General features: G+C 35.8%; 1 protein-coding gene across 2 annotated transcripts in view; it reads right to left on the bottom strand.

Moving 5' to 3' along the window:
- GNB4 (G protein subunit beta 4) overlaps positions 1–20636 on the bottom strand; it is a 40278-nt gene that overhangs the window by 11065 nt on the left and 8577 nt on the right. The window contains exons 3-6 of one of the 2 annotated variants that reach the window (XM_081029510.1): positions 9177–9273; positions 3240–3278; positions 2417–2523; positions 1257–1320 (exon numbers count right to left, since the gene is read on the bottom strand). In XM_081029510.1, the coding sequence (XP_080885636.1) occupies positions 1257–1320; positions 2417–2523; positions 3240–3278; positions 9177–9233 (267 nt within the window). In that variant the 5' untranslated portion in view covers positions 9234–9273. The remainder of the gene's footprint in view (positions 1–1256; positions 1321–2416; positions 2524–3239; positions 3279–9176; positions 9274–20636) is intronic. The other variant, XM_081029511.1, reaches the window with a different exon arrangement.

The raw sequence follows: 20636 nt of genomic DNA, 5'->3' as shown, positions 1-20636 counted from the left end.
AAATTAAAGCAAAAATAAAGAATGCAATGGATTGGAAAAGTGAACAATGAAAAATAAAATACTAATGCATACTAAAATACCTATTATGTTTTCTATATTATTATTCAATAATTTGGATTTAAGTGCTCTTCAGAAATTATTCTTTTAAGAGAAGCAAGAACATAGGATGTTTCAATGCTAATATAGCAATTTGAAATCTTAACTGTAAAATATTAAAGAATCTGATAAAAATTCTTTGTTTTTGCAGTAGTGCTCAAAAGAAGAATTTTCTCCAACATAACACTGAATAATACTAGTATCAGATTCGATTAAAATGGTTCCTTCATGAAGAGATGGTCCTTCCAATAACAGGTCCCACACTCTGGGCTCAAATTTAAACAACAGTTAATCGTTTACACTGATCTACTCACACCATCGCCTGGTGCCTTGCTACCTAACACCAATCATTTGCAGATCAGGCAGCAAGATTTAAGGAATAGCAAGGCTAACTAAAGGTCCATACAAAGAACTTTAAAAGTATGGAAAATATAATTGAAAGACATGCTCAATGCCAATTAATATAGAAAAACTGTTATAATACAAATATGTCTTATCTACCTTTAAAATCTAAATCAGGCTGAAGATACTATTTATTTCACAAAATAGTACTTTTAAAACTTTAATAGTGATACAAGTGTACACAGAATCTGAGGTATTTGACCTGTGAAAGTTTTCCTAAGGCTTTTCCACTACCACTGAACACCTTTACATCAGGGATTCCTTCAGGGACATTAGGGGATCCTGGCTTTCACTAAGAGATCCAAACAAGTTGTAATTTGCCTCCAATCTACTGTCTCTTCTGAGCAGTCTAGAAACACAAATCAATGCTTAGAGTAAACCAAAGAAAAGTTTCATACTAGCATTCTAGCTTACCCACAACTAGAAATAAAAATCTCCAGATCATTGTCACATTAGGAAATGGGAATTTTTTAAAAACTGTTATGTGTAAAATTGATGCACATTCTTTTCTAAAATACGAAAATATGAGACTCCAGTAAAACACACTGAATAATATCCCGGCAGTCGTCCTTGGAATAAAAAATGAGGCTAAATATTAAAAGCAAACACGAAGACTCAAGAGAGGATCTAGATTAAAATAAATGAAATAGATTAATCTTAGAAGGAAATTAATCTTGGAAGTAATAGAATAAAGGAATGAACTGGTGGATATTAAACCAAATAAACAGTTATTTAAAATAATAATTAAGAAATTCTACCTTATTTGTTGTATAGCTATCCCAAATAATTAATTTTCCATCTTGGGAAGCACTGACTAGTAGCCTAGAAGAAGAAATAAAAATAATTTCACACTTAGAGGAAAAAAAGAAATTTAAATTAGTTATGCATTGTATTAACGTAGTTCAGAAAAGAAAAATATAATTTTTCTCATTAAAAACCTGATACCAGAAAATAGTGTCCCAAGTTTTAAAAAATTTATTCTGCATGCCAAAATTTTCAACATAGTGTAGAATTTAGCAAAATGGAGACATATCACTAAAAATGTCTCTGGTTATGATTCAACACTTTCATAATGACAATATTCTAGTTGTTATTCAAGATTCTGGTAGATATAAGGGACTGGTTTAGTATTTACTGATTTAAATTTAATGACCATAAGAGTACATATAAGCCTAACAACCATATTTCATTCAATCTAAAAACATCAACTGAGAGCTTGTGAATGTGAGGCAGTGTTATGGGTACGACACAAGAAATACCTCCTAGCCTTGGCCTTTACCATGTGGGGGAGATTGGAGATAAGATATTTTACACATATTTATAAGAAATCAAGTAAATGAAAATTGTCAGAGGAGTGGTATAAAATAATGTCATAGGAAAGTAAAAGAGAGACAAATAACTGCTAGTTGAGTTAATCCAATAGTCGAGCAAAAGAGAATGCATCTTGAAAAATGGAATTTTGAGTACTAAAGATATGTACTTCCATCCTTTGTGAATTTAGATAACAAATAACTATAGTAATATCTAGTAACTTATCCATAGCAACATTCAAGAAATGTTTGCTTATTAACTAAAATTTCAAGGTTAATATGCAATAGAACTGCTTTTCGCATATCAAAAAACAAAGTATAATACCCCACTGCAAAGAAAAGAAATCCTAAACAGTTTATCTGAATAACTTGATAATGGATATTTTTAAGAAAGGAAATTTATTTTTCATAGTTAAGATTTCTAAACTTTTAAAGTGTCAAAGAACATTTTAGTGGAAGCAAAATGTTCATACTGGATGCATTGTCTGCAAATATTTCATAAATATAGTTTGTTTTAACTATAAAAAATGTTTGTTTTAAAAGAAATGCAAACGATGATTCGTAACAAAAATAATTCTGCTGATAGTTTGAAAATGACAGGTACAAACCTTGAATCATATCCCCAATGCATAGCATAGATTTTAGCTAGGTGACCCCTCAGTGTACGTCTTGTTCGCATTTGTATCCGACCCACAGAATCCATATTTGATGTGATCTTTAGAAAATGACATGAATGTTATTTGTTAGCTTAGATGTAGCTCAGAAAATAAAGTAGAAACAATTAATAGGCAAAAAAGCAAACAAAGAACAAATCTGTAGCAATTGAAGGTAATTTAATATAAATAGGTGTAATTCCACAGTCATTTCTAGGATCAAGGTGTTGTTCAAAAAAAGTATGATTAATTTAAAATTATGCTATTTGCATACTTTCCAGTGAGAAAATCTTCTGTAGACTATTAACTAAAAAGAATGGACAACCCCTGCCCAACTTTGGTTAAAAAAAAAAAGCCCAAATAAAAATCTAATAGTAGATGATCAAAGAGTACTGTAAGAAAATCAGTTTTATGCTTATAAAGCACATAAAGTATTTCCTGCATGAAAAGTATCAAAGTTAAACTAATGAAGCCTTCCTAAGAGTTTATATAAGAAAAACAAGCTTAATTAGGGCATTTCAAAAAGAATTAGAAGCTACCTAAAAAGAAACATATAAGAATCTACATATTTTATAGTATTTCTTTTTCTACAGACTTTTATTTTAATACATATGCTTTAAAAAGCACTTGCACAGCACCTTACAAATTACAAAGTGTTTTTAAATAGAGATCTCATTTTTCTTTCAATTAACTACTAATAAGAAGGATCTGAATGTCATTTGCATCAGTGTCAAGCTGTTTCATGTAAATTATTAAAATGAAAAAAAAATCCCTTTACCTGAACAAGCGTTGCATCATTACATGCTTTCCTAGCATCCTGAAGTAAAGAAAGATGGTTATAATACATTTAGACATGGAAATCACTAGACAGGATTTTAAATATTTTCATTGAAAAATGTAGATTTGCAAATATACTTTTTACTGTACGACATAATCTTTATTTTAAAAAAACTTATTAAAATTCACATAACATAAAATTAACCATTTAAATCATTTTAAGTTGTGTAATTCAATGGTTAGTATAGTCACAATGTTGTACAACCATCACCACTATCTAATTCCAGAACATTTCAATCACTCCAAAAAAAGAAACACTGTACCTCCCAATTCTCTCTTCCCTCATCCCCTGGTATTCACTAATTTACTTTCTATCTCTCTGGATTTGCCTATTCCGGACATTTCACATAAATGAAATCACACAATACTTTTTGTGTCTAGCTCCTTTCACTTAGTATAATGTTTCCAAGGTTCATCCATATTGTGTAGCATGTATCAGCATTTCATTTATTTTTATGGCCAAGTAATATTCCATTATATGGATATGTCACATTTTGTTTATCCATTAATTAATTGACGGACATTTAAGTTTCCACTTTTTTGCTTTTATGAATAATGATGCTTTGAACATTCACATACAAGTTTTTGTGTGTACTTACATTTTCAATTCTCCTCGGAATATACCTACGAGTGGAACTGATGGTTGATATGGTAACTCAATGTTTAACTTAAGAAACTGTCAAATTGGTCTTCACAGCAGTTGTACTGTTTTATGTTCCCACAAGGAATGTATGAGGGTTCTAATCAAGAATTTCTTCACATCCCAAAAAACACTGTTCTTGTTTTCTTTTTATCATTACTATTATTACAGCCATCTTAGTGGATGTGAAGTGGTATCTAGTGGTTTTGATTTGCATTTCCCTAATGATTAGTGATGTTGAGCATCTTTTCATGTAGGAGTATCTTTGCATGTGCTTATTGGCCATTTATATATCTTCTTTGGAGAAATGTTTATTCAAATCCTCTGCCCATTTTTAAATTGGGTTGTTTATTGTTGAGATGTAGCAGTTCTTAGACATTACCCAAGTAAGATTTTTACTGATATATCCCCTCATGCAAGGGAAGAGAAAAAATAAACATGTGGGATTACATCAAACTAAAAAGTTTTTTCACAGCAAAGGAAACCATCAATAAAACAAAAAGGGATCCTACTGAATGGGAAAAGATATTTGTCTATGACATGTCCGATAAGGGGTTAATATCACAAATTTATAAAAAACTCACTCAACTCAACTCCAAAAAAACAAACAACCCAATTAAAAAATGGGCAGAGAACATGAAGAGACATTTTTCTAAAAACGACATACAGATGGCAAACAGACATATGAAAAAATGCTCAACTTCACTAACCATCAGAGAAATGCAAATAAAAACCACAATGACATACCACCTTACCCCAGTCAAAATGGCTATCATCAATAAATCAACAAACAACAAGTGCTGGTGAGGATGTGGAGAAAAGGGAACCCTTGTGCACTGTTGGTGGGATTACAGATTGGTGCAGCCACTATGGAAATCAGTATGGAGGTATCTCAAAAATCTGAAAATGGAACTACCTTATGATCTGGCAATTCCACTCCTAGGTATCTATCCAGAGAAATCCAAAACTCTAATTCAAAAAAGTTTATGCACCCCTATGTTTATTGCAGCACTATACACAATAGCCAAGACATGGAAATAACCGAAATGCCCATCGGTAGACGACTGGATTGAGATGTAGGAGTTCTTTATATATTCAGAATAGTAGACCCTTATCAGATGTATAATTTGCAAATGTTTTCTCCCATCCTGTAGATTGTCTTTTGATTTTCTTGATAGTATCCTATGACACGCAAGTTTTTTATTTTGATGAAGTCCAATTTACCAATTTTTTTCTTTTGTTGCTTGTGCTTTTAGTGTCATATTAAACTGTTGCCTAATTCAAGGTCACAAAGATTAAAAACTATGTTTACTTCTAAGAATTTTACACTTTTAGCTGTTACAATCAGGTACTATTTTGAGTTTATTTATATAAGGTGTGAGGAAGGAGTCAAAATTCATTCTTTTGCATGTGGATATCCAGTTGTCACAGCACCATTTGCTGAAAAGATTATTCTTTCCCTATTGAATTGCCTTAGTACCCTTGTTGAAAACTCATCTGGCTATGACCAAGTGATTTATTTATGGACTCTCAATTGTACTCTATTGTGCAAATATACTTTGGGTTTATGATTAAAAGATTTTTAATTGCATCCCCTGAGTAAAAACGAACTCAGTTGATTTAATAAGGCTGCAGTAACCACAGTTATATTTGTTACTAAGCTTCAGAAAAATCAAGAGTTCTGAGTTCTGTTCTGCTTGTTCTAGCATCTAGAAGTTGAGGTGATAGGAAAGATATTTATAGTTAACCCAGGTCACTTCAGAAACGTTTTTTTAAATACATAACACTTCTTTAAAATGCTTTCCAAGTACACTGGATATAGATGATATTAGAAATAAAATAGTTTAGATCTAATATGAGAAAAAGACATGGCATCACAAGAAAACAATTTTTTTATGTAATATCAACTGTTTATACTGAGTCACATCTATGTTTTTTATATTAATAGCATTTATATTAATAGCATTAATTCATACCATGTAAGCTGGTGTTTATGCCTAAGCTATAGCTTTTCAAAGAGACTTTAAATTTCTACATAACTAAAGGCAATTTCCAAAAGGAACATAATGAAACAGAAATCAATGTAACAACATAAATAAAGGCAAGGGAAGAACATATTTAACAAGGAACAAATTGTTTAAAACCAAATTTATCAGTTAATAATACGTTAGAGGATTCATATACATCAGAAAATCATATGCTAATTAATTCTCCCTACTAGACTTAAAACAAAAATTTTCCCCTCAAAGGTTAGCATGGTATCCTCTTCAACTTTGGTTTTCCCTATTGTGCTTAGCATGCTCCTGTGCAAAGAGGAGGCATATAAGTCCCAAATGAACAACGTGTTCCAGTCAGCCAAAGGCAAAATGCCTGCCTCCACTCACAGAAAAGATGGAATGCACAATCCTTTGGCTGCCCTTTCAACCTATTTATAAACACTTAGGATATTTCTATGTAAGGGTGTTCATAAGTAGTTACACAAACATACGATTTGAGTCTTTCATTCTAGGCAAATTATGGGTTGAGAAATCTCATTTGGCAAGGAATGATTTAGCCTACTTTCCTACAATGAGAAGAATTTCTAGAAATGACAGTGATGACCTGAGCCATGTTTCAAAAATGAATAAGTTGAAGACTAAATTCTAAAAAAAGGATTCTCTGATTTTAAGCTTTATGAAAATGAACTATCATTTAGGTCACCTGTCTTACTTCAGTCATTCAAAAACAAATCTGTTGAACACTATCTGTCAGGTACTATTCTAGGTACCATGGATACAGCAGTGGACAAACCTAAAATCCCTATCCTTATTGTTAATGTTACTTTAACATTAACAATGCAATTAACAAACTGCATGTGAAAATTATTGAATAGTGCAAATCTGTAGCAAAACTTAAAACATCATGTTGGAATATAAGAATTCTACAAATATCTTCACAGCAATTACTTGCAAATGTACATTATGCAAAGATTCTCTTTACATTGAGGAGAATTTACTCTTATGAACACTATTACCCATTGGTAATTATCTGAAGAAAATGAAAATATTAACTTAAAAAGCTATAGACACCCCACGTTCATTACAACAGTATTTACAATGGCCAAATAAGGAGACAACATAACAACCTAAGTGTCCATCAATGCATCCATTGAATCAATACATCCATGAATGGATAAAGAAAATGTGGTATATACCAGGGGGGCGGGGGGAGAGTGCCAAAAAAAGTACACATTTTAAGAGATGTTATCTATGTATTACTTTTTGAAGTTGAATGGAATTACAGTAGCACTGTGCAGTATGACGTTTGCTCAAAAATTGGTGTTACTCAAATGAATACTAGTGTCATTCATTGTATTATAATTTTAGTAGTTCTTTCCTTTTTAAAATGTGTATATATATATTTTTGGCACCCTTTGTATATACAATGGAACACTATTCAGCCATAAAAAAGAACAAAATGGTGCCATTTGCGACAACATGGATGGACCTTGAGGGCATTATGTTGAGTAAAACGTCAGACAGAGAAAGACAAATACTACATATCTCACTTATTTGTGGAATCAAGAAATAATAATAATAAAACAAGCTCATAGGGGCCAGCCCAGTGGCTCAGGAGGTTAGAGCTCCATGCTCCTAACTCCGAAGGCTGCCGGTTCGATTCCCACATGGGCCAGTGGGCTCTCAACCACAAGGTTGCCAGTTCAATTCCTTGAGTCCTACAAGGGATAAGGGATGTTGGGCAGCGCCCCCTGCAACTAAGATTGAACATGGCACCTTGAGCTGAGCTGCCGCTGAGCTCACAGATGGCTCAGTTGGTTGGAGCGCATCCTCTCAACCACAAGGTTGCCGGTTCGACTCCCGCAAGGGATGGTGGGCTGTGCCCCCTGCAACTAAAAAACGGCAACTGGACCTGGAGCTGAGCTGCACCCTCCACAACTAAGACTGAAAAGACAACAACTTGAAGCTGAACGGCACCCTCTACAACTAAGATTGAAAGGACAACAATTTGACTTGGAACAAAGGCCTGGAAGTACACACTGTTCCCCAATAAAGTCCTGTTCCCCTTCCCCAATAAAATCTTTAAAAAAACAAACAAAAGCAAAAAAACACAAGCTCATAAATACAGAGAACAGATTTTTCAAAAATGAGATGGGCAAATGCCCATGTGCTTGGCCAATCAGTAGGTCCTGCTCAACATCTGGAGCAAGTCACCCAAAGTGGAGACGGGGGAGAATCCTTTCTGGTGGTGGTAGCAACATTTAATTCATAGATTAACTCACGAAGCTGCCTCTGTTCATCCCAGGTTAAATAAATCCTTCCTTTGTTTTGACAGCTTTGTTCTGACACCTAAGGTATCAACTCAAGAGTTCTTATTCACATCAAAATCATTAACTTCTTTGAATTCCTGGCAATGAAAATGGTTAGTACTTCAATCTACTCAGAATCAAAATTTTGGGGGATGAGTGTTCTTCATCCATACCGTTTTTCCTGCTCCTTTCCCTCTCTTTTCTTGTAATATCCTTGTATAGAGCCTGTGCTTATTCCTTTTTTTTTATTCCTCACTTTCAAATTAGATGAGGCCTTCTGAACTGTCTATTGCAAAAGGATCATATTGGGGAGGGCAACAGCAGTGTTCCAAGTTATTAGGGATTCTCCCTGCTTTGTGCGGAAGGTCTTCATTTATATTTGTAAGGTGTTTTAACTCTTACTTTTCCCTGAGAAAAAGAGAAGGTAGTGCCAGACTACACAAGATTCTTTCCTCCACCCTGTCAACAAGAGGCTTCCTAAGAGACAGCATGTCTGTATTATTTCATTTTTTTCTCTGCCTTCCTTGATACTCCTCAGTCCATGAAAGCACCTGTTTCCATTGTTTCAAAGAAAGGATTATTGCAGTTGTTCCTGTGAGAGTGTGACGTACTCTGTATGAGAAGCCTTCCCACACCCTGAAGCATCACTGCGTCTCACAACTCTCCCCCATCCTATTATGTAGTTCGGGAGTGTCTTTTAGTTTTGTTAAAAACGGAGCTTGTGTTTCGTTTCTTATGCTCTTTACTGTTTTGAGTTGATTTGTTACTAATGATTTTTGGAGCGTTCTTTAGCGGCATAATAAAAAAAAAAGACCATTTCTGGCCTCATAAGTTATTTAACATATGTAGAATGATGACTCATGAACAATTTTTGTCATTGCTGGTACTGAATAAAAGTGTTAAAATTTCAAAATGAAGAAGTTTGCTCTTACCTGGATCTGATTCCGCAGTTGTTCAGCTTCCTGCCTTAACTGTTCCAGTTCACTCATTTTTCAGTGTGTTTACTCCAAAATTAGCAACGCAAAGCAACTATAAAAAATAGAGACTGATTCAGTTCTCCATTTACATATCAATCCACTTTTAAAATATTGATATATAACTTTATGGTCTTTCTGAAACTCAATTGAAAGTCAATTATTCCTACAACTTAAAATTATTTAGTAAATATAGATTATTTACTAAAGGATTTTATCGTGGAATGTGATCAGAGGATGGAATAGAAAACTTGAGCTATAGTATTCGAGACTAAATTATAGAGAATTAGTACTAGAATGGAGTCCACTGAGAAATACTTCACAAAAGTTCAGAGGGCACCAATAGACATCTCTACTTGGATGTCTAACAGGCACCTCAAACTTAATACTTCAAAACTGAATCCCTCAGGTCTTCTGCATCTCAGTAAATGGTAATTCCATCCTTCCAATTGTTTAGCCAAAAACCTGAGGGTCATCCTTAACTTCTTTTTCTTTTCATCCCCTACATCTGTACCATCAACAAAGCATATCAGTCCTTCAAAAAAATCCAGTGGGGGAGGGGCGTTATCACTTTGTGAGGGGTGTACATGTCTAGGACATTGTTTTGTACACCTGAAACTAATAAAAAAAATCTAGGATTTGACTGTGTCCACTTTGACTACCTTGGTCCAAGCCACCATCTCTCTCACCTTGTGTCCTTTCTACTGCTTTTGACCACTCTCCAGTCTGTTCTATACACAGCAATTAGTGATAGTTTTTATTAAAACACACAGCACTCTTCTGCTTTCAATCCTACAACGGCGTTCCACTCCACTCCGAGGAAAGCCGAACTCTGTTTTGACCTACAAAGTCCCACACAACCTCTTACACACACCCCTCTGACCTCCTCATCTATCAGTCTCTCTCTCACTCACTCTGCTCCCACCACTCAAAAGCTTTCTAAATGTTCCTTGAACGCACTAAGTAGCCTCCAGCCTCAGGATCTTTACACTTGCTCTTCCCTCTGCCTGAAATGCTCTTACCCTTGATGTTTTCATCACTTGCTCCCTTACTTCTGCTCAAATGATATTTCCTCAGAGGGACCTTCACTGATAGCACATATGCACCCACCTAAGCACTTTAACCTGTCTATATATAAAGTCACTAAAAGACCCAACCATCCAGCATGTATTTGCTTATTTGTTGTCTATTTCCTCCTAGTAGAACGTAAGCTCTAAAGGCAGGGAATGTTTTTCACTATATCCTTTGCTATATCCCTAGCACCTACGACATTTCATTCTCCAGTAAATAAATTCACCTGAAATAGCTTAAGAAATAAAGAAAAATTTGTTCTAAGGATTTAGGATGAATCACAGCACCAAAAGGCATGACTATTACCACCTCAGTAAGAGATGAGAGGATAAAAACCAGTAGTATTCTTTCTCTAGCTGTCCTTTTTTTCTCTTCATATCTTTGTTCTTCCTCTTTCCATAGAGTAACTTACTCTGCTTCTCTAAGCACAAGACCCAGAGAGAGTGCAATCAGGGCAGGATTGGCTGCTAGTGGAGAAAGTGCCTCCAGCACTGGGGAGTTGTGCGGGGCAGGGTCCCAGCGAGTCAGCAGGGCAGAACAACGGAGCTCACCAGGCCAATCAGATTCAGATTTGGCCATGATGGGGGCGGGCTCAATGCAAGAAAGATGGCGCCCACCTGTCGGCTGCACAGGAGAAGGACCTCACACAGGGAAAATGCCGACTGTCCTCCAGTCTTCCCCTGGCAGCCACACACCTCAGCCTGTCTCCCTGTTTGTCTCTGAGGACCCCAAGTCACCGGGCTTCCGCCAGAGTCCAAGGTGAGTGCTGGCGAGCACATCAGTCTGCATGCAGGCTGTTAAGAGGATGTTTGGGTTTCCCACAGCCTTCTAGCCCATTTGGACGGTCGGAATCCCCAGTTTCTCACAGCCATATGCTGTGGAGGCTTCTCTTCCCAGCACCAGTACTCTGGGCTGGGGAGCTTGGTGTGAGGGGCTGGCGTCCCTCGCTCCTCCTGGAGGAACCTCTGTGGCCAAGATATCCCTCCTGATTCTCAACCACCACACGCAGGTGTGGGGCCTGTTCTGCGTCTCTATCCCTCCTACCAGTCTCGGTGTGATTGCTTCTTTGTATTTAATCATAGGATTTCTGTTTGGCTGGACTTCAGGTGGTTTTCCAGGTTGATTGTTCTATAATTTAGTTGTAATTTTAATATGTTCATGGAAGGAAGCAGGCACCGTGTTTATCTACTCCACCATCGTGGATCTCTTATGACTAAGCATGAATATTTGATTCATTTAACACATTTTAAATAATTATCATATAGTGAAAGTATTGTAAGTTGAGTAGAATGCAGCATATCAGTTATCTTTTAAAAGTTCGGCTGTACCAGTTACAAATATCAAAAAATACCAATGAGCCATTGCATCCAAGCCAATTTATTAAATAAAACAGAAAAAAATAGTTGCATAATTCAAACTACTGTCCTCTCCACTTCTTAAAATGTCCACAGAATTTTTATTAAAGTAAGGCATTATGTCGACACAATTATACTGCTCTTAGTGAACAGCTATTTTCATCTATATGAGACAAGGAAATACAAGTATCTTAGCTACTAATAATTTTCATACTGCTCATGAAAGCATATTAAGAGAGGAAAGAATATTTTAAATTGCACTTTAAAAATGTAAGCAAAAACTGCTTTTTCTTACTAAGCATTTATCAGAAAAGTTCATTTCAAGTTTATTATAATTAAATTCTCTAATATTCTACTTTTCTCTTTGCAAACCTGATTTATAATTTTTCTACTTTGTAAAATTAAAAAAACACACACCGAAACCCATAATGAATTAGGTAAGGTAATTAAAGCTTTTGTGATCATTATTACCAAGGAATTGAAATACACCCTTACCTACCCACCCCAAGTATTCAATATATACAGATATCCCCTTATGGCTTTCTTTCTCAAGAAGTTAGCTAAAAACCTATAGCTGCATAGGCGAACAGATAAGAGAGGAAAATAGAAGCTAGAGATGCTGAAACTGTAGCGTAAGCATTAGATCTTGTTTTTTACTTTGCTACCAAATTTCTCATTACATTCAACATTTTTAAGTGCTCCAAAAGTAAAGCAATTCAGCCTTGTAAACTAAAGCAGTCTATTTTATCTGTGTTCCAGAAAATAAATAACGTGCTGCTCTCAGGTCTGTTTCCCTTCACCTCACTGGTATGTTCTGGCATAGTTCATTCTTTCCCCAAACATTTACTGAATACCTATTATGTGCCAAGAATTGGGACTACACATGAATAAGACATAGGCCCAGGAGTTTATAGTCTAAGAAGAAAAACATTTAGGTCCATAATCCATTACCCTAAGCCCTAGGACCAGATGCATTTCCAAATTCAGAATTCAGGTTTTTAAAAATTGTGCTCATCATATATCACATAACACCCCAACTGAACCGTGGAGAAACACATAATCAAGGAGTACTCCAGGAGTACTGAACCCACATAATCAAGGAGTACTCCCGCAGCAAAATCTAAGTATATCCACAACTAGGTGGGAAAAAATAGACTAGCAAGTTTCATGTTAGTACAGCTCAGGTTGTAGCACCAAATGAGTTCAAATCACATAAGGTTTTGCCATTAAATGATTTCTGAAAACAACTATAGTTTTCAAAGCATTCTGGAGCTCCAAACTATGAATAAGAGATTGTTGACCTGTACTACATAAAAAGGATTCCTTGGTACAGAGGCATGATGAGCCCTGAACTTAAAAGATACCAAGTAGGAGTTAGCCAACCAAGAGATGACATTGACTGAGCACTTATTATGCACCATGCACTGTTCAAAACTCTTCATAGTAACTCATTTAACAACCTCAGAAGGCAGGTGATAATACCATCCTCATTCTACAGATGAGGAAACTACATTTTAGGGAGGTTATAGACCTTACCCAAGTTCACACAACCTAACAGAGTTGCAATAAGACAATACTTACTGTGTGATCCCAGAAACTGCTTAACCTCTCTGAGTCTCCTCTCATGGGTACAGTGGAGACTCAAATATCGACCCCATGGGATTGTTTTGGGGATTAAATAATACACATTTACAAAATGTCCTTAGAACTTTAAGTCAAAGCTAATTTGGCCCAGCAAGGGCAATATATGAAGAAGCTATAACCATAACCACTACTCAGGCCAATATCTATAGCTATCAGTGGATCAATAGATATAATACAACCACCATACTTTAAACAAAAAAGGAAAACAAAATGATTACCAAGAAAGAATTCTCTTCATGGTCTCAGCATTCCAGTTATGCTGCAACATAACCACTTCTTCCTCTCCTTAACTCCCTGAGAAGCACTGAGGCTTCTTCCCTGACTCTAGGGGTTGTGCTCTTCTGTTTGCTGGGAGAGGACATAAACCATCCCTATCCCATATGGACCCCTTCATACAGACCAGGATTTCTACGAATGAGGGGGCTGTGGAAGGGAGAAAGACTCGAAGGGGTAGACAGGACAGGAGGAAAAATATCCAATTATTTGAAGGGCTTTCTCACACTACACCCACCTCCTGAAGATTTCAACACCTGACCCCCCCCCCAACAGTACCTACAATGTCTAGATTGAGGCACCATTATTAGTGTTAAGTCATGCAGGTGTGTAAGGGAAGAAACAGTGCTAACCATTCATTTAACCAAATAGCTAATCAAAGGGTGGCAACCAGCAACAGAAGCATCACTTAGGAACTTGCTGGAAACACAAATTTTTAGGCCCTTTCTCAGGCCTGAAAAATAAGAAATTCTGAGGGTGGAGCCCAGCAATCTATGTTTAACGAACACTCCAGGTGATTCTGCTGATGCCTCCTGGAGTTTGAGAACTTCAGGCCTAAACTCCGGTTTACACAAGGAAACAATTCTAAAACTATTCCATTGGAGGAAAGTTCTTTATCCTGTTATCATAGATGAATCCATTTGGGTTGAACGCTTTGAATAATAATTAGGGGTTTTTATCATTGACTAGGATATGTCACTGTTGCAGAAATCTAACCTGAGATGGTAAATACCATAATCCATGATGGTAAATGTCATGCATAAAAATGAAAAATGAATAGGAATTCATGGAATTAAAAGCAAATGGATTTTTAAAAGATTTTTTATTAAAATACAGCTAACATACAATATTATATTCGTTTCAAGTATACATCATAGTTATTCAACAGTACCCACGGGGCACTATACATAGTTATTACCATGTTAGTGATTATACGGTAAAGAAGTGATCACCATGACAAGGCCAGCAACCATCTGACACCTACCACACTACACAATATTATTGACTATGTTCCCTATGCTGTACATTACATCCCCATGACTTATTTGTTTTATACCTGGAAATTTGGACCTCTTATTTTCTTCACCTTCACCCCCCCCCACACTTTTTAAATGTTTCAGTTACAGCTGACATTCAATATTATTTTATATTAATTTCAGGTATACAGCATAGTGGTTTGACTTGTACATAATTTAAGCAGTGATCCCCCTGACCCACCTGGCACTACAAAAAGCAAATGGATTTTGCTGTTTCATTCCTACACAATTTTTACATTTGTATTATAAACGAAATGTGTGTACTAACTGCGATGTTTTAGACTATTTGCCATTTATAAAAGCTAAGTGTTTAATCATAAGGTCTTTAAATCAGTTTAACTTTCATATTAAATTTTTTTTTAATTATCCTTTAAATCAAGTAAAGAGAAAAAAAGGGGAAAAAGTCTTTGAGGTAAAGCTGACTAAACTTAAAATTACAGTAACATCCAGTGCTACCTGATGCCGAGTGCATTCTTTAAATATAGAATGGCTATATTTCTATTTTTCAGTGTATCCTGTTTAAATTCCTCCATACAGATATAGAGACACTTTTATCTATAGTCCTAAAGTACATAGCAATGACACGATCTCGACCTTTTGTCAATCCAAATAATCACGTGACCCGTTCTTCCCCTCAGCAAACATGTATTTAACACCTACCCTGCACTAAGCACAGAAAAACACCGGCCCCAATCAGAAAAGATAAGTAATAAGTACATGAGGATGTAAGCGCTAGAATGGAGCACTATTTCAACTATGTCACCAAAACCAAGTGCTTCATGAGAATGTCGCTGAACTCAGAAGAGTAAGGATTTCCCAGAAACTTTAAGCAATACACTTGAAATTACTGCCTGTGAATCCACTGACATCATTTTCAGTATGCTTATATTTTTAGCTGTACTACCTCTTAAAGTCACAAGTTCTACAAATTCACTGTCAGCTATGTAAAACAGCAGCGTAATTCCTTTTACTTAGTCCTAAAACTACCTTCTCTAAGTCAAGATGCCTCTAATTTTAGGATTTCTACGACTTTGTGAACCAAACATTAGGAAAATAGATTATGATTATGTAAATTACGAGTCCTAACCGTGTCAGCCTGCCTTTTCTCATATAAACTCCTCTCAAGTATTATCACCTCTTGGATTTTTTTGATAGGATCATGTGGGGTTCATCCTGTATCACTAAGTCACAGTCTTTTTTTTTTTAAGTCACAGTCTTATGTCACCTTAAAGTCACATTGTTTGCTTTTGTTTCACCAGAAATAACCCCTTAAATTTATCAGACCTGGTTACATACTACACTTAGTCCTATCTTTAAATGAATCCCATCGCTAAAGGATGAAAATACGGCAACTGAGGATATCAGAATGTCATTTAACAAATATCTATGAAGGCCTAACAGGCATCACAATTAGTTTGTTTGCTGACTTGGCTTCAGAAGAAAATGTGACCTGTGCAATTTACATATTCATGACAAGGTAGCTACAATTCCACGTGTTCACAGCTTTAATAAAAGTAAAATGTCTCAAAGTTACCAATAATAAGTAGAAGGTACCAATAATAGTTAGCAATCAGTGCCTTTCTCCCAGTGCAGATTTCATTCTCTCTAACATAAAGCCATAATGCCTAGACACAACATAAAACTTTGGAGGTTTTACTAATTAAAAAGCAAGTGTACCTATGTGATCTTGGTCTGAGATGAACAGATATCCACCACTGCTACTTCAGGATCACACTTTATTTAACAAAATACCATACAATTACTGTCTTGGGTTTAGACCAACAGCTAATTAATAACCAAGACTAGCTATTTGGGATTCCACTTCACACCCCACTCCCTACCCCCACCACTAATCTTCTCAAAATCCATCAATCAAAGGGGGCTTATCTCCACCAGATGGCTTGAACACTGTATTCATTTTGAATTACACTTAGTCACATTTAGTTTTATTCTACTGTTCCGATTTTCCTACTGATGTTTTCATCCTGCAACACTCAGTAGCACATACACCAGCCTTAAGTGAACACACATTACCCTTCATGCTTTACCCTCCCTTCATACCGTTTCCTTATCACCTCTAACAACTTCACAAAGATGTTCCCTCACTAAAAGATTAGTTAGCACAGAACCATGGGTGAAAATTTACATACCAACATTTCTCCTCTTCTTTATATATTAAGGCATGGAGTAGTCTTTGTGTGTTTTTAAATGTTTTTCCCCCCAAAAGCTTCTCTTGTGGTACATTAATAATTAATAAATATAATAAAATCCCTTGTTGGTATATTTTAATTCCCATAAAGGTTAACATATAACCATGAAAATTAATATCTAACTTAAAAAAACATTTAAATACAAATTGCTTTTGCTTTTTATACCATATGACAGGAGACAGCATTTTTCAAAAAGTTATTCCCACCCCGTCAACAGATTCCCTAGAGGTCCATTTAATAAGCAACGCACACAATGAAGATCCCTTGTTGACAAAATTTCAATTTCCTTAAGTAATTAGCTGTCTACCATTTTCCATTTAAAAACATAATTTACAGAAGTCTAGGAAGTAAAAAATGTTTTAAATTACTTCTTTATAAAAACTGGTCACTATAATAAGCCTTGTTAAGTATGCTAAATGTACTGTATAATCTATGTTACATGCCAGATAGACAACTTCATTGAGCTTAAGCTGCATTATTGAGTTTTAATTTCACATTACCAATTAGTTAAAGCCCAATTTTTGTATTGGAAACAATTCCTAAGTAAAGGTGCCTAGGTGGAGAACTCATAAAAATTGAAGGGGAGAAAAACTGAGTCGAGCCATTGCTAAATGTTACCATAACAGGAACATCAGAAATTCCCAGGTAAAGAACCCAGAGATGATTAGCTCTTTGAGCACAGGGACCACTGTCTTCATCTTTGTCCCTCCCAAGGGACTGTTCTCACTTTATGCTACAGATGCCATCAATTTCTCTATAGTTAAAATTTATTACAAGTTAGACAATGAAGAAGAAACAGTAAGGCATCTAAAAATATGGCATTTTTGAATAGGTAAGAATGAATGTTTAAAGTCAGTCATTACCCAATTGTTTACATAAAAAAATTACAAATATAAATCAATAGGAGAGTAGATATGGTACACCCATACAATGAAATATTATGTAGCTATTAGGAAGAGAACATCCGAGCTCTAAGTACTTGCAAAGATGCCAACACTAATGATACCCCCTAAACAGATGTTCCCTTTGGGGTTCCAACTGTAGGATAAGCAGCCAGGAGGGACTTGACCTTTACCCAGCAAAGTATATACTAAGTTTCCTTGGTAAAAATTGTAAGGTACAGGAACCAACCCTGCTAAAACCAAAATTGGGAAAACATTTTTAAGCTGTATACTGCTTTAAATATAAATGTGGACATAAGAGAAACTTTAACATTATTTTAACAAGCCAGTAGTACGGGAGTGATGAAATCATTTAATGTGATTTCTAGTTCGAAACAGATTAAATAAGAGACAGTTCTCAGCAATTAGGGAAGAAAAAGCTCTCCACAATGCATACTGGAAAAATGGTACTGGGGAGCACACAGTATTGAGGAACTTAAAAGCAGTTTTTGCCCGTAACTATTGCACCAAAGGAAATTCTCTGTTACCTATACCATCCAGGGGCATTAGCAGGAAGGTGGTGAGGCATGATAACTAAGAGTGCTGCCTTTACTACCCAACTGTTGGGGTTTGAATACTGGCGTCTCCATTGGCATGTTAACTACGTGTAGAAAATCAACAAACGTTAACTGAAATTATTAGACATGAAAAATGTCTTTGAACTAAAGATGAAAAAATATTTAAAATATTTTAATAGAAAGAAGTATATTTAAGCAGGAATTATTTTAAGTAATCAAAACATTTTGGAACTAGTCTTACCTTTTTTATCCTAGGCCAGATACCTCTTTAAATCTAACTTTTGCCCTTTTGTTTTTCCTTTTTTCCAATCTTATTATGTTTAACATAGAAGCTCATCGAAAAGTAAAATTTTCAAATCCTTGTAATTTACAAGTTAATAATCCAGTTTGTGATCATGGTTCTTTCATTTTTATTTCTTCCTGCTGACCTACTCTATTCATTTGCTGCTTATTAGGATTCCTCCACTAGAGGGCAGACAACAGAAAGATGAAGTTATGGAAAACAAAGTTGGTTAACTTGTTAGCTTCCAGAGAAGCTTTCGCCATGTCACCAAAACACTTTAAACAGCACTAACGTTATAAGATTTTCTGAAACAGTCTTCTCCATTTGAAATAGGAGTAGATAAAACGCAGCAAAAATGTTGGCAAACATTGACTCGTGTATCCATTCATTCATTCAACAACTATCTGAGTTCCAAACACACGCCAGGCACATTCCAGGCTCTAGGGATTCAGCAGTAAACAAAACAAACAAAAATTCCTGTTGTCGTGGAGCTTTATTCTATGTCTAAGAGAAAGATAATGAAGCACATAAGTAAATAACAATTTCAAGTACAGATAAATACTATACAGAAAAAATACTGCAAAAAGAGGGTGACAAGGAAGATGATTTTTAAACAAATTAATGTAAGACCTGAATGAAATGGATGAATGAGTCATGCCTTAAATGGGGGAAGGGCACTTCAGGCAGAAGAAACAGCAAATGCAAAGGCCACCAGGCAGAAACGAACCCAGCAGCAGAGAGGGTGGTGAGGCTGCAGGGAAGAGAGCAACCACGTGCTCATGTAAGCTCCTGACCATAGTATAGACCTCCGATTTTATATCCCAGTATTGGGTTTGGATGACTAAGTGATATCATCTGATTTCCCTTACATCTTTTAAAGTTCATGCCGGCCGCTGTGGGACAGAGGCTGGAAGTTGAAACACCAGTCGCTCAGGCCAGGAGAGATGGTAATTTGACACAAAAGTAGTGGCCGTGGAGGTCATAAGAAATAGCCACGTTTGGAATAATTTTTAAGTTAGAGCCCCTAGTACTTGCCAATAGAGGAATAGATATAGGATGAGTGAAACAGGAATTAAGGATAACTCGTAGGATTTTTAGCATGAGCAACTGATGGATGGTGGTACCCTTTGCTGACACGCAGAACAGTAAATAACTACAGCCAGTGAGGCAGGATGAAAATAAGAGTCAGTGTCCCAGAAGCTAAGGGGGGGAAATGCTTCAATAAGGAAGGAGTTATCTATCACATATCTATCGATCAAAAATGAGGCTGGGGGATCTAATTTGACAAGACTGACATTCTGGTGACCTTGAGAAAAATTGTTTCATGGTATATAGAAAGGATCAAGTCTCTCTGGAGGGGGTTCAGGAGAAGATGGGAGATGATGAGTTGAGGAGTCGACAGTGTACGTGAAACCTTTCAAAGATATTTTGTTTTGTTTTGGACACATTTAAAATTTTATTTTTAACTTTTCATTTTTTTTAAATTTCAAACTTAAAGTTGGAAAAAGTAGTATAGGGAACACTCTTACACCCTTCACCCAGAATCACCAATTTGCTTTATTACTCTCTCTATATATGTAATAACTATTATTGTGTATCCAGTTAAGAGTAAATTGAAGATATTTTGACCCTTTACGTCTAAATACTTTATTGTATATCTTCTAAGAACAAGGGAATTCTCTCACATAACCACAGTACGATGATCAAATTTAGGGAACTGAACACTAATTCAAGACTATTATTTAATATTCAGTATATACTAAAATTTTACCAATGTCCCAGTAATGTTCTTGAGCAATTGAATTTTTCAATCCAATATCCATCCAATCCAGGATTATGCTCTGCACTTCATGGTCAGGTCTCTTGCACTTGCCTCTAATCAGGAATAGTTCCTTTGCCTTTGTCTTCAGGACATTCACATATTGGAAGACTATTGACCAGTTACTTTGTAGAACTATCCTCAGTGAAAGCCCCTCAATTGTTTCCTCATGATTAGATTTTGTTATGCGCTGTAGAAATACCACAGAAAAGTAACGCTGTCCCTAGTTCAAGCACATCAGGAGGAACCTGTTTACCCCTGTGGGTG

Source organism: Rhinolophus hipposideros, assembly GCF_964194185.1.
Source record: "Rhinolophus hipposideros genome assembly, chromosome: 2".
Classification (NCBI taxonomy): domain Eukaryota; kingdom Metazoa; phylum Chordata; class Mammalia; order Chiroptera; family Rhinolophidae; genus Rhinolophus; species Rhinolophus hipposideros.
The sequence above is the reverse complement of the archived record's forward strand: the minus strand, read 5'-3'. Positions and strand labels throughout refer to the sequence as shown.